The 13590-nt window shown below is 44.6% G+C and overlaps 2 protein-coding genes across 7 annotated transcripts in view; one reads left to right on the plus strand and one right to left on the minus strand.

The window, feature by feature from the left end:
* rptor (regulatory associated protein of MTOR, complex 1) overlaps positions 1 to 13590 on the plus strand; it is a 199409-nt gene that overhangs the window by 164875 nt on the left and 20944 nt on the right. For all 6 annotated transcript variants that reach the window (XM_029776869.1, XM_029776872.1, XM_029776870.1 and 3 more), the window contains exons 25-26: positions 400 to 510; positions 7227 to 7332. In XM_029776869.1, coding sequence (XP_029632729.1) covers positions 400 to 510; positions 7227 to 7332 — 217 coding nt within the window. The remainder of the gene's footprint in view (positions 1 to 399; positions 511 to 7226; positions 7333 to 13590) is intronic.
* Positions 11415 to 13485, minus strand: LOC115208652 (uncharacterized protein DDB_G0290301-like). The gene is made up of 4 exons (XM_029776876.1): positions 13180 to 13485; positions 12819 to 13078; positions 12572 to 12746; positions 11415 to 12470 (listed from the first exon to the last, which is right to left on the minus strand). The coding sequence occupies exons 1-4, from the start codon at positions 13472 to 13474 to the stop codon at positions 11905 to 11907; spliced, it is 1296 nt and encodes a 431-aa protein (XP_029632736.1). The 5' UTR covers positions 13475 to 13485; the 3' UTR covers positions 11415 to 11904.

Raw genomic sequence — 13590 nt, forward strand, 5'->3', positions numbered from 1 at the left:
TGGTTAACTTGTTTCTTAAGGAGAAACATAAGAAATAACCTAAGAACATTTTGAGGGATAGCAACTTTCCTTAACTAACTTCCGAAGTCTATAGTAAAGGAAGAAGTGGTAGTTGAGAAGAAATCCCATTTAAACAAGACTTTTATGCTAATTACCTCAATTGCTCATTTGAGGCTTCTGGAGAAATGTTTTTATCCAACTTGCTTAAGATGCTTAATTTTAGTCAATTTAGTCTGTTTTATTCATTATGAAAAAACTCCCAGACACTTATTTTTGGATTGTCTTTCATAATGAATTCTGAGAGTGTGGTGGTGTGTATTAGCGTTACTGTGTTAAAATGGGAATATTTGGTAATTATCTGTGTGTGTGTGTGCGCGTGTGCGCGCGCGCGTCTGTCAGGCCGGGGATGATGCAGATGACCCAGGAGGTCACAAGGCCTACATGAATGCCAACCTGTCTACAGGGCTGTGTGACTGGAGCGCCAAGTACTTTGCTCAGCCTGTTATGAAGGTACTGTACAACACTTCTCTCTTCTATTTTCATCCCTCGCTCTCTTTCACACTCGCTCTCACACTCTCTCTCTCGCCGTCTCTCTTAGAAAACACACACACACAATACTGTAGTGCCTCTCAGTACCTGTTCAAGGAAGCTGTTTAGGCTGTTACAGCACCTGACCTTCCTTTGATGGTCAGAGGAAGCAGCTGAGTCATGTGTATGGCTGTCTCCACACACTCACTCACTCCGACACGCGCGCACACACACACACACACACACACACACTCCCATTCTCACACACACGCACCTTGGCAATGCCGTTAGGGGAACCGCAAACTCCATCCAACACTTTCTCAAATCCGCCTTTCATCTCTCCATCCTCTGAAAGAGAAAAATAAACATTGTCAGCTCGTCTTGACTTTGCCAAACTGACGCTGGTCTGGAGGTGAGAGAGAGAGAAAAGGATGGAGAGACACTAGGTGGATAAGAGAGGAGGAGAGAAAGTGGCTTGAGAAACCAGAGGGAGGGAGGGAGGAACAAAGTGGGGACATGGTATAGAAGGAATGGAAAACAAGGGGTGATGGGGTGAGATGTATGAGAGAGAGAGAGGAAAACAAGAGCGGGAAGAGAGGGAGAGGTATTCACTTTGCAGAAGTACAAATGAGAAAGCTGTGTTTGCAATTTCTGGAACGCTCCCATAAAGAGCCGTTGTGTCTAAAAGTCTGTACACAGGTTATCATATCAATGTGTCAGCAGTACGAGGTGTGTGTGTGTGTGTATATAACCATTAGCAGACCTTTGTGTGTGTGTGTGTGTTTCCGTCCTTTGTCGGCCAGGGTTATTGTACAGTCAGTGTATAATGTCCCACATTAGTGGCTGAGATATCCATATCGCAAGAGGCTGCATTTTTTTTTTTACCATGAATGTAACATTCATATGTAATAAGGGTCCCCTGGGAAACTGACCAACACTTTGGTTCCTACCCTGTCACAACAACTTCTATTCTACCTGGCTTTTTTCATTTGTTGTCATGCCAATTAGATTATTTGCTCATATCCTGCAGCCCAAGCTGAGACCCAGCATCATGACAGTCTCTCACCTTGACACACACACACACTCACACACCAGCGCTGACTGAGGCAGGCCTTAATGTCTTAGCACTGTAGAGATGTATAAGCAAATAGTGACTTGCACACACTATTCCCTTGAGTCCTTTACTTAATCACTCTTTCTCTCCCCCCTTCTACTCTCTTTCTCTCCACCCTTCTACTCTCTTTCTCTCCCCCTTCTACTCTCTTTCTCTCCCCCTTCTACTCTCTTTCTCTCCACCCTTCTACTCTCTTTCTCTCCCCCTTCTACTCTCTTTCTCTCCACCCTTCTACTCTCTTTCTCTCCACCCTTCTACTCTCTTTCTCTCCCCCTTCTACTCTCTTTCTCTCCACCCTTCTACTCTCTTTCTCTCCACCCTTCTACTCTCTTTCTCTCCCCCTTCTACTCTCTTTCTCTCCCCCTTCTACTCTCTTTCTCTCCACCCTTCTACTCTCTTTCTCTCCCCCTTCTACTCTCTTTCTCTCCACCCTTCTACTCTCTTTCTCTCCCCCTTCTACTCTTTCTCTCCCCCTTCTACTCTCTTTCTCTCCACCCTTCTACTCTCTTTCTCTCCCCCTTCTACTCTCTTTCTCTCCACCCTTCTACTCTTTCTCTCCACCCTTCTACTCTCTTTCTCTCCACCCTTCTACTCTCTTTCTCTCCACCCTTCTACTCTCTTTCTCTCCACCCTTCTACTCTCTTTCTCTCCCCCTTCTACTCTCTTTCTCTCCACCCTTCTACTCTCTTTCTCTCCCCCTTCTACTCTCTTCTCTCCACCCTTCTACTCTCTTTCTCTCCCCCTTCTACTCTCTTTCTCTCCACCCTTCTACTCTCTTTCTCTCCACCCTTCTACTCACTTTCTCTCCACCCTTCTACTCTCTTTCTCTCCACCCTTCTACTCTTTCTCTCCACCCTTCTACTCACTTTCTCTCCACCCTTCTACTCTCTTTCTATCCACCCTTCTACTCTTTCTCTCCACCCTTCTACTCTCTTTCTCTCCCCCTTCTACTCTCTTTCTCTCCACCCTTCTACTCTCTTTCTCTCCCCCTTCTACTCTCTTTCTCTCCCCCTTCTACTCTCTTTCTCTCCACCCTTCTACTCTCTTTCTCTCCCCCTTCTACTCTCTTTCTCTCCACCCTTCTACTCTCTTTCTCTCCCCCTTCTACTCTCTTTCTCTCCACCCTTCTACTCTCTTTCTCTCCACCCTTCTACTCTCTTTCTCTCCCCCTTCTACTCTCTTTCTCTCCCCCTTCTACTCTCTTTCTCTCCACCCTTCTACTCTCTTTCTCTCCACCCTTCTACTCACTTTCTCTCCACCCTTCTACTCTCTTTCTCTCCACCCTTCTACTCTTTCTCTCCACCCTTCTACTCTCTTTCTCTCCACCCTTCTACTCTCTTTCTCTCCACCCTTCTACTCTCTTTCTCTCCACCCTTCTACTCTCTTTCTCTCCACCCTTCTACTCTTTCTCTCCACCCTTCTACTCTCTTTCTCTCCACCCTTCTACTCTCTTTCTATCCACCCTTCTACTCTTTCTCTCCACCCTTCTACTCTTTCTCTCCACCCTCTACTCTCTTTCTCTCCACCCTTCTACTCTCTTTCTCTCCACCCTTCTACTCTTTCTATCCACCCTTCTACTCTTTCTATCCACCCTTCTACTCTCTTTCTATCCACCCTTCTACTCTCTTTCTCTCCACCCTTCTACTCTTTCTCTCCACCCTTCTACTCTCTTTCTCTCCACCCTTCTACTCTCTTTCTCTCCACCCTTCTACTCTCTTTCTCTCCACCCTTCTACTCTCTTTCTCTCCACCCTTCTACTCTCTTTCTCTCCACCCTTCTACTCTCTTTCTCTCCACCCTTCTACTCTCTTTCTCTCCACCCTTCTACTCTCTTTCTCTCCACCCTTCTACTCTTTCTCTCCACCCTTCTACTCTTTCTCTCCACCCTTCTACTCTCTTTCTCTCCACCCTTCTACTCTTTCTCTCCACCCTTCTACTCTTTCTATCCACCCTTCTACTCTCTTTCTCTCCACCCTTCTACTCTTTCTCTCCACCCTTCTACTCTTTCTCTCCACCCTTCTACTCTCTTTCTCTCCACCCTTCTACTCTCTTTCTCTCCACCCTTCTACTCTCTTTCTCTCCACCCTTCTACTCTCTTTCTCTCCACCCTTCTTCTCTCCCCCTTCTACTCTCTTTCTCTCCCCCTTCTACTCTCTTTCTCTCCCCCTTCTACTCTCTTTCTCTCCCCCTTCTACTCTCTTTCTCTCCCCCCTTCTACTCTCTTTCTCTCCACCCTTCTACTCTCTTTCTCTCCCCCTTCTACTCTCTTTCTCTCCACCCTTCTACTCTCTTTCTCTCCCCCTTCTACTCTCTTTCTCTCCACCCTTCTACTCTCTTCTCTCCACCCTTCTACTCTCTTTCTCTCCACCCTTCTACTCTCTTTCTCTCCACCCTTCTACTCTCTTCTCTCCACCCTTCTACTCTACTTTCTCTCCACCCTTCTACTCTCTTTCTCTCCACCCTTCTACTCTCTTTCTCTCCACCCTTCTACTCACTTTCTCTCCACCCTTCTACTCACTTTCTCTCCACCCTTCTACTCACTTTCTCTCCACCCTTCTACTCTTTCTCTCCACCCTTCTACTCTCTTCTCTCCACCCTTCTACTCTCTTTCTCTCCACCCTTCTACTCTTTCTCTCCACCCTTCTACTCTTTCTCTCCACCCTTCTACTCTCTTTCTCTCCACCCTTCTACTCTCTTTCTATCCACCCTTCTACTCTTTCTATCCACCCTTCTACTCTTTCTATCCACCCTTCTACTCTCTTTCTATCCACCCTTCTACTCTCTTTCTCTCCACCCTTCTACTCTTTCTCTCCACCCTTCTACTCTTTCTCTCCACCCTTCTACTCTCTTCTCTCCACCCTTCTACTCTCTTTCTCTCCACCCTTCTACTCTCTTTCTCTCCACCCTTCTACTCTCTTTCTCTCCACCCTTCTACTCTCTTTCTCTCCACCCTTCTACTCTCTTTCTCTCCACCCTTCTACTCTCTTTCTCTCCACCCTTCTACTCTTTCTCTCCACCCTTCTACTCTTTCTCTCCACCCTTCTACTCTCTTTCTCTCCACCCTTCTACTCTCTTTCTCTCCACCCTTCTACTCTCTTTCTCTCCACCCTTCTACTCTCTTTCTCTCCACCCTTCTACTCTCTTTCTCTCCACCCTTCTACTCTCTTTCTCTCCACCCTTCTACTCTCTTTCTCTCCACCCTTCTACTCTTTCTCTCCACCCTTCTACTCTCTTTCTATCCACCCTTCTACTCTTTCTCTCCACCCTTCTACTCTCTTTCTCTCCACCCTTCTACTCTCTTTCTCTCCACCCTTCTACTCTCTTTCTCTCCACCCTTCTACTCTCTTTCTCTCCACCCTTCTACTCTTTCTCTCCACCCTTCTACTCTCTTTCTATCCACCCTTCTACTCTTTCTCTCCACCCTTCTACTCTTTCTCTCCACCCTTCTACTCTCTTTCTCTCCACCCTTCTACTCTCTTTCTCTCCACCCTTCTACTCTTTCTCTCCACCCTTCTACTCTCTTTCTATCCACCCTTCTACTCTCTTTCTCTCCCTGTCTCGCTCCACCCCCCTCTATCTGTCCCTCCCTCCACCCCTCTCTGTTATGTCACTGTGAGTGCTTGGTGGTGATTTCCACAGCATATGAATCCACATGCGGTAGCAGCTGTAGTAGCAGTCAATGGCTTTGTCCGAAATGGCTCCCTATTCCCTGTAAAATGCACTATGGGCCCTGGTCAAAAGTAGGGCACTGCATAGGGAATAGGGTGCCGTTTGGGATGCTGTCCGTGTGTGGCTGCTCTGTTAGTGTTAAGTATTCAGAGGGCAGAGCAGGGAGCCTGGTGGGGCATGTACTTAATAAGCAGCAACACTCTGGCCTCACAACACTCCACCATATTACACTCCATTACAGCCTTTCTCTGTACATTACCAGCCCTGTCCATAATGCTAATGGTTACAGCTATACACACAGGGACACGCACACACACACACGTTTACATAGAAATGTGTGCGCGCACATCAGACGCACAGAAACACACATGCACACACATCCACTTAGAAACACACATCTACACAGAAATGCACGCATGCACAGACACACACGTACACACACCGAAACACTCCAACTCAATCCATTCCTTGCCCTCTGCAGTTACACCAGAGGACCTCCATTGATGTTCACTAATGATTCTCTCCCTGTCAGGGACTGAGGGATGGAGAAAACCCCTCAACACAGCCTGAGAGGCAGCCCTCAAAGAGAGGCGATGGATGGAGAGGGAGGAGGAGGGGATAATGGATGCATAGAGAGAGGGGGAGGAGAGATGAGAGGACAAGCAAGGATGGAGCTTTTAACAGTTCGAGCCTAAAAGGGGATCCTCTTCATTTATCTCATTAACCCATCATTCCAAAGAATGGGATGACTGAAAGAGAGGGTGAGATAAGAGAGCGTTAGATGGGCAGGAAGAGGATGAGGGAGTGTTGAAATGTGGGAGAGAACACTTAGCAGCCTGAGAAGCAACCCTCTTCATTTAGCCCAGTAGCACAAAGCTCTTGTCTTTATACCAGACCATGAAGGAGTATGACTGGAGGAGAGAGGAAGGGAAGCAAGTGTGTCTTCTCTTAGCTTTGTAATCACTTCCAGTTTAGACATGCTTCCACCCTATTCAATCTAATAGAAATAAAACATCTCTCTCTCTCTGTATCTCTCTCTGTATCTCTCTCTCTCTGTATCTCTCCCTCTCTGTATCTCTCTCTCTCTGTATCTCTCTCTCTCTGTATCTCTCTCTCTCTGTATCTCTCTCTCTCTGTATCTCTCTCTCTCTGTATCTCTCTCTCTCTGTATCTCTCTCTCTCTGTATCTCTCTCTCTCTGTATCTCTCTCTCTCTGTATCTCTCTCTCTCTCTCTGTATCTCTCTCTCTCTGTATCTCTCTCTCTGTATCTCTCTCTCTGTATCTCTCTCTCTCTGTATCTCTCTCTCTCTGTATCTCTCTCTCTGTATCTCTCTCTCTGTATCTCTCTCTCTCTGTATCTCTCTCTCTCTGTATCTCTCTCTCTCTGTATCTCTCTCTCTCTCTGTATCTCTCTCTCTCTCTGTATCTCTCTCTCTCTCTGTATCTCTCTCTCTCTCTCTGTTCTCTCTCTCTATCTCTCTCTCTCTCTGTATCTCTCTCTGTATCTCTCTCTCTCTCTTCCTCTGTATCTCTCTCTTCCGCTGTATCTCTCTCTCTCGCTGTATCTCTCTCTCGCTGTATCTCTCTCTCTCGCTGTATCTCTCTCTCTCTCGCTGTATCTCTCTCTCTCTCTCTCTCGCTGTATCTCTCTCTCTCTCTCTCTCGCTGTATCTCTCTCTGTATCTATCTCTCTCTCTCTCGCTGTATCTCTCTCTCTCTCTCTCGCTGTATCTCTCTCTCTCTCTCTCGCTGTATCTCTCTCTCTCTCTCTCGCTGTATCTCTCTCTCTCTCTCTCGCTGTATCTCTCTCTCTCGCTGTATCTCTCTCTCTCTCTCTGTATCTCTCTCTCTCTCTCTCTCTGTATCTCTCTCTCTCTCTCTCTGTATCTCTCTCTCTCTGTATCTCTCTCTATAGATTCCAGAAGAGCATGATGTGGAGAGCCAGGTGAGGAAAGAGAGGGAGTGGAGGTTCCTGAGGAACGCCCGCGTTCGAAAACAGAGTCAACGCATCACGCAGAGAGGTGACGCACACAAACACTATGTATAGCTACACATAAATACACACACACACACTATGTATAGCTACACATAAATACACACACATACTATGTATAGCTACACATAAATACACACACACACACACTATGTATAGCTACACATAAATACACACACATACTATGTATAGCTACACATAAATACACATACACACTATGTATAGCTACACATAAATACACACACACACACACTATGTATAGCTACACATAAATACACACACACACTATGTATAGCTACACATAAATACACACACACACTATGTATAGCTACACATAAATACACACACACACTATGTATAGCTACACATAAATACACACACACACTATGTATAGCTACACATAAATACACATACACACTATGTATAGCTACACATAAATACACACAAACACTATGTATAGCTACACATAAATACACACACACACTATGTATAGCTACACATAAATACACACACACTATGTATAGCTACACATAAATACACACACACACTATGTATAGCTACACATAAATACACACGCACACACACTGTGTATAGCTACACATAAATACACACGCACACACACTATGTATAGCTACACATAAATACACACGCACACACACTATGTATAGCTACACATAAATACACACGCACACACACTATGTATAGCTACACATAAATACACACGCACACACACTATGTATAGCTACACATAAATACACACGCACACTATGTATAGCTACACATAAATACACACACACACACTATGTATAGCTACACATAAATACACACACACACACTATGTATAGCTACACATAAATACACACACACACTATGTATAGCTACACATAAATACACACACACACTATGTATAGCTACACATAAATACACACACACACACTATGTATAGCTACACATAAATACACACACACACACTATGTATAGCTACACATAAATACACACACACACTACACTGCGTGCACAATTATTAGGCAAGTGAGTATTCTGATCTTATCATTGTTTCTATTCACATTTTCGAACTCCAAACCATATAAACTTGAATGCTTATTGGATTTAATCATTTTCAGGTGATATGTATTTGTGTAATGAGGGAGGGTGTGGCGAAAGTGAATAACACCTTATATCAAGGTGTGCATAATTATTAGGCAGCCTCATTACCTCAGGTAAAATGGGCCAAAAAAGAAATTTAACTGACACTGAAAAACCAAAAAATGTAAAATGCCTTTCAGACTGATGCGACACTCTTTAAATAGCTAAACTATTGAGGTGTGACCACCGGACATTCAAACGTTTGTTGCGAATTGTCAACTGGGGCGCAAAAAACGCATGGGGAAGAAAAGGCACAAATTAACTGCAAAAGACTTGAGAAGAATTAAACGTCAAACTACCAGGAACCCATTATCCTCCAGTGCCAACGTACTCCAGAACTGCAACCTACCTGGAGTGTTCAGAAGTACAAGGTGTCAAGTGCTCAGAGACATGGCCACGGTCAAGAAGACTGAAACAATACCACCACTGAGTAAGATTCACAAGTTGAAGCGTCAAGATTGGGCAAAGAAATACCTGAAGACAGATTTTTCAAAGGTTTTATGAACAGATTAAATTAAAGTGACTCTTGATGGACCAAATGGATGGGCCCGTGACTGGATCAGTAATGGACACAGGGCACCGCTTTGAGTCAGGTGCCAGCAAGGTGAAGGAGGGGTACTGGTATGGGCTGCTATCATTGAGGATGAGGTAGTTGGACCTTTTCGGGTTGAAGATGGACTGAAACTCAACTCCCAAACCTACTGCCAGTTTCTGGAAGATTCTTTCGTCAAACAGTGGTACAGGAAGAAGTCCTCTGCATTCTAGAAGGCCATGATCTTTATGCAGGACAATGCTCCATCACATGCATCCAAGTACTCCACTGCTTGGCTAGCCAGCAAGGGCCTCAAAGATGCCTGAATAATGACCTAGCCCCCTTCCTCACCTGACTTAAATCCTATTGAGAACTTGTGGGCCCTTCTCAAACGTGAGACTTACAGTGATGGAAGACAATACACTTTTTTGAACAGCATTTGGGAGGCTGTGGTTGCGGCTTCAGCGAAAATTGATCGTGAACGGATCAAGAAACTGACAGACTCAATGGATGGAAGGCTCATGGCAGTTATTGAAAATAAGGGTGGCTATATTGGTCACTGAATATTTTTGAAAGGCCAAAAATGTTATATAATTGTCATTTTGTGTTACTTATCTTTTACACTTACTGTAAAAATCGTGAATAAACAATTGAGTTGAGAGAAATTATTTTTGTAATTTAGTTGCCTAATAATTCTGCACACTAATAGTTGCCTAATAATTGTGCACACTTATATATTTCCCTGAGAAAAGTGAGTTTTGTCTTTCCTTTGTTAAACATTCAGGTTTGAGGTTCAAAAACATTGTGTTTGTTCAACAATAAAATTAATCCCGAGGAATACAATTTGCCTAATAATTGTGCACGAAGTGTATGTATAGCTACACATAAATACACACAAACACTATGTATAGCTGCACATAAATACACACTCACAGTATAGAAGAAAAACAAATGTTCCTGCACTCGGTCACACATACCGTGGCATACTGTGGCATACTATGGCAGGGGGATATTTGAAGAGTGAAACACACCAGTGAGGAGAACGTGAGTATACATATGAAGCTAGAGGGGGAGCGAGGATCTATTGGAAACCCCCCCTCGTTCCAAAAGCTCTGCCAGACGGGTCTCTCTGACCCACACACACTACACATGACACACACACACACACACACACTACACACACATTAAAGACCCCAGGCTTCAGCGCAGCTCCCCCTGTGAAGTCAAGAGCCTGCTCAAACAGAATGGCTAGCACTCCCATGCCACCGCCAGCTCCTACAACACACGCGCTCACGAGTCCATTGGCGTCAGAGCTGAGGCTCAAATACGCATGCATCTCTCTCTCCCCTTTTAACCATCCTCTAAAGTTGAGAGACTAAAAGATCAGGGCTGCCCTCGTTCATTCTCCTGCCTCTGGGGAGATGGACAGACTGAGAAAGGGGACGGGGTACGTTAGAGTGAGAGAGAGACTGATGGGTTAGAGGGTGACAAAGAATAGAGAGGGAGGGTGGAGAGTGAGACTGAGGGAGTGAGAAAGGAGAGTAAAGAAACCGTGGAGTAAAAATGATAGAGGGTTGAGAGTGGGGGAGAAAAAGGAGGGAGGACAACAAAGACAGGAAAGAAGAGAGCCGGGGAACAGAGACAGGAAAGAAGAGAGCCGGGGAACAGAGACAGGAAAGAAGAGAGCCGGGGAACAGAGACAGGAAAGAAGAGAGCCGGGGAACAGAGACAGGAAAGAAGAGAGCCGGGGAACAGAGACAGGAAAGAAGAGAGCCGGGGAACAGAGACAGGAAAGAAGAGAGCCGGGGAACAGAGACAGGAAAGAAGAGAGCCGGGGAACAGAGACAGGAAAGAAGAGAGCCGGGGAACAGAGACAGGAAAGAAGAGAGCCGGGGAACAGAGACAGGAAAGAAGAGAGCCGGGGAACAGAGACAGGAAAGAAGAGAGCCGGGGAACAGAGACAGGAAAGAAGAGAGCCGGGGAACAGAGACAGGGAAAACTGATTTGAAGTCTGTTTTTTTCTATTTTATTTGTGATGAAATACGTGATGAGTTTGCTGAAAGCAACAATACAAGGTTTCCCGCTCGCGGGATTGAATTTTGTGTGGAAGAGAAAACAACACAGACAAGACTAGCTTTTAATGAACACCTTTTCAGCTTTTGATCAACAAGTACTGAGGCGAAGGTCTTGCCAAGGTCTCACTAGGCTAGATTAAAAACATTTTCTTCCAGTATTTCTTTTATGACTTTCTGAAATATTTTTCAATTAGTATTTCTTCTCTGAAATTCCTGACAATCCACTTAGAGACATTCCAGATAGCCGAAGGACACCTTGACGACACAAGTGATGGTTGTCACGGCTACGCAGCGAGAGCTAAACCTTTAGACAAGGATTGTGCGACTGTAGGACAACTGAATAAGGCTCTCACTATCAAATGTTCCAGTCTTTATGGGAGTTACAAGAGTTTTCATCCAAACATATCTTTAATATCGTGATACCACAGTCACACACCCATATAAATATAGATCTTTAGACTTATTTTCATTAATTGATGAAGCCAAATAATATATATGGATTGTGTTTTTTGACCGTTAACATTTTTTGGACTAGTGTTTGATTCTTGTGTCAGGTGACTGGAGTTTGATTCTTGTGTCCGGTGACTGGTGTTTGATTCTTGTGTCCGGTGACTGGTGTTTGATTCTTGTGTCAGGTGACTGGTGTTTGATTCTTGTGTCAGGTGACTGGTGTTTGATTCTTGTGTCAGGTGACTGGTGTTTGATTCTTGTGTCAGGTGACTGGTGTTTGATTCTTGTGTCAGGTGACTGGTGTTTGATTCTTGTGTCAGGTGACTGGTGTTTGATTCTTGTGTCAGGTGACTGGTGTTTGATTCTTATGTCAGGTGACTGGTGTTTGATTCTTGTGTCAGGTGACTGGTGTTTGATTCTTGTGACTGGTGTTTGATTCATGTGTCAGGTGACTGGTGTTTGATTCTTGTGTCAGGTGACTGGTGTTTGATTCTTGTGACTGGTGTTTGATTCTTGTGACTGGTGTTTGATTCTTGTGACTGGTGTTTGATTCTTGTGACTGGTGTTTGATTCTTGTGTCAGGTGACTGGTGTTTGATTCTTGTGTCAGGTGACTGGTGTTTGATTCTTGTGTCAGGTGACTGGTGTTTGATTCTTGTGACTGGTGTTTGATTCTTGTGACTGGTGTTTGATTCTTGTGACTGGTGTTTGATTCTTGTGACTGGTGTTTGATTCTTGTGACTGGTGTTTGATTCTTGTGACTGGTGTTTGATTCTTGTGTCAGGTGACTGGTGTTTGATTCTTGTCAGGTGACTGGTGTTTGATTCTTGTGTCAGGTGACTGGTGTTTGATTCTTGTGTCAGGTGACTGGTGTTTGATTCTTGTGTCAGGTGACTGGTGTTTGATTCTTGTGTCAGGTGACTGGTGTTTGATTCTTGTGTCAGGTGACTGGTGTTTGATTCTTGTGTCAGGTGACTGGTGTTTGATTCTTATGTCAGGTGACTGGTGTTTGATTCTTGTGTCAGGTGACTGGTGTTTGATTCTTGTGACTGGTGTTTGATTCATGTGTCAGGTGACTGGTGTTTGATTCTTGTGTCAGGTGACTGGTGTTTGATTCTTGTGACTGGTGTTTGATTCTTGTGACTGGTGTTTGATTCTTGTGACTGGTGTTTGATTCTTGTGACTGGTGTTTGATTCTTGTGTCAGGTGACTGGTGTTTGATTCTTGTGTCAGGTGACTGGTGTTTGATTCTTGTGTCAGGTGACTGGTGTTTGATTCTTGTGACTGGTCTGGTGTTTGATTCTTGTGACTGGTGTTTGATTCTTGTGACTGGTGTTTGATTCTTGTGACTGGTGTTTGATTCTTGTGACTGGTGTTTGATTCTTGTGTCAGGTGACTGGTGTTTGATTCTTGTCAGGTGACTGGTGTTTGATTCTTGTGTCAGGTGACTGGTGTTTGATTCTTGTGTCAGGTGACTGGTGTTTGATTCTTGTGTCAGGTGACTGGTGTTTGATTCTTGTGTCAGGTGACTGGTGTTTGATTCTTGTGTCAGGTGACTGGTGTTTGATTCTTGTGTCAGGTGACTGGTGTTTGATTCTTATGTCAGGTGACTGGTGTTTGATTCTTGTGTCAGGTGACTGGTGTTTGATTCTTGTGACTGGTGTTTGATTCATGTGTCAGGTGACTGGTGTTTGATTCTTGTGTCAGGTGACTGGTGTTTGATTCTTGTGACTGGTGTTTGATTCTTGTGACTGGTGTTTGATTCTTGTGACTGGTGTTTGATTCTTGTGACTGGTGTTTGATTCTTGTGTCAGGTGACTGGTGTTTGATTCTTGTGTCAGGTGACTGGTGTTTGATTCTTGTGTCAGGTGACTGGTGTTTGATTCTTGTGACTGGTGTTTGATTCTTGTGACTGGTGTTTGATTCTTGTGACTGGTGTTTGATTCTTGTGACTGGTGTTTGATTCATGTGTCAGGTGACTGGTGTTTGATTCTTGTGTCAGGTGACTGGTGTTTGATTCTTGTGACTGGTGTTTGATTCTTGTGACTGGTGTTTGATTCTTGTGACTGGTGTTTGATTCTTGT

Source organism: Salmo trutta, chromosome 14, assembly GCF_901001165.1.
Source record: "Salmo trutta chromosome 14, fSalTru1.1, whole genome shotgun sequence".
NCBI lineage: Eukaryota > Metazoa > Chordata > Actinopteri > Salmoniformes > Salmonidae > Salmo > Salmo trutta.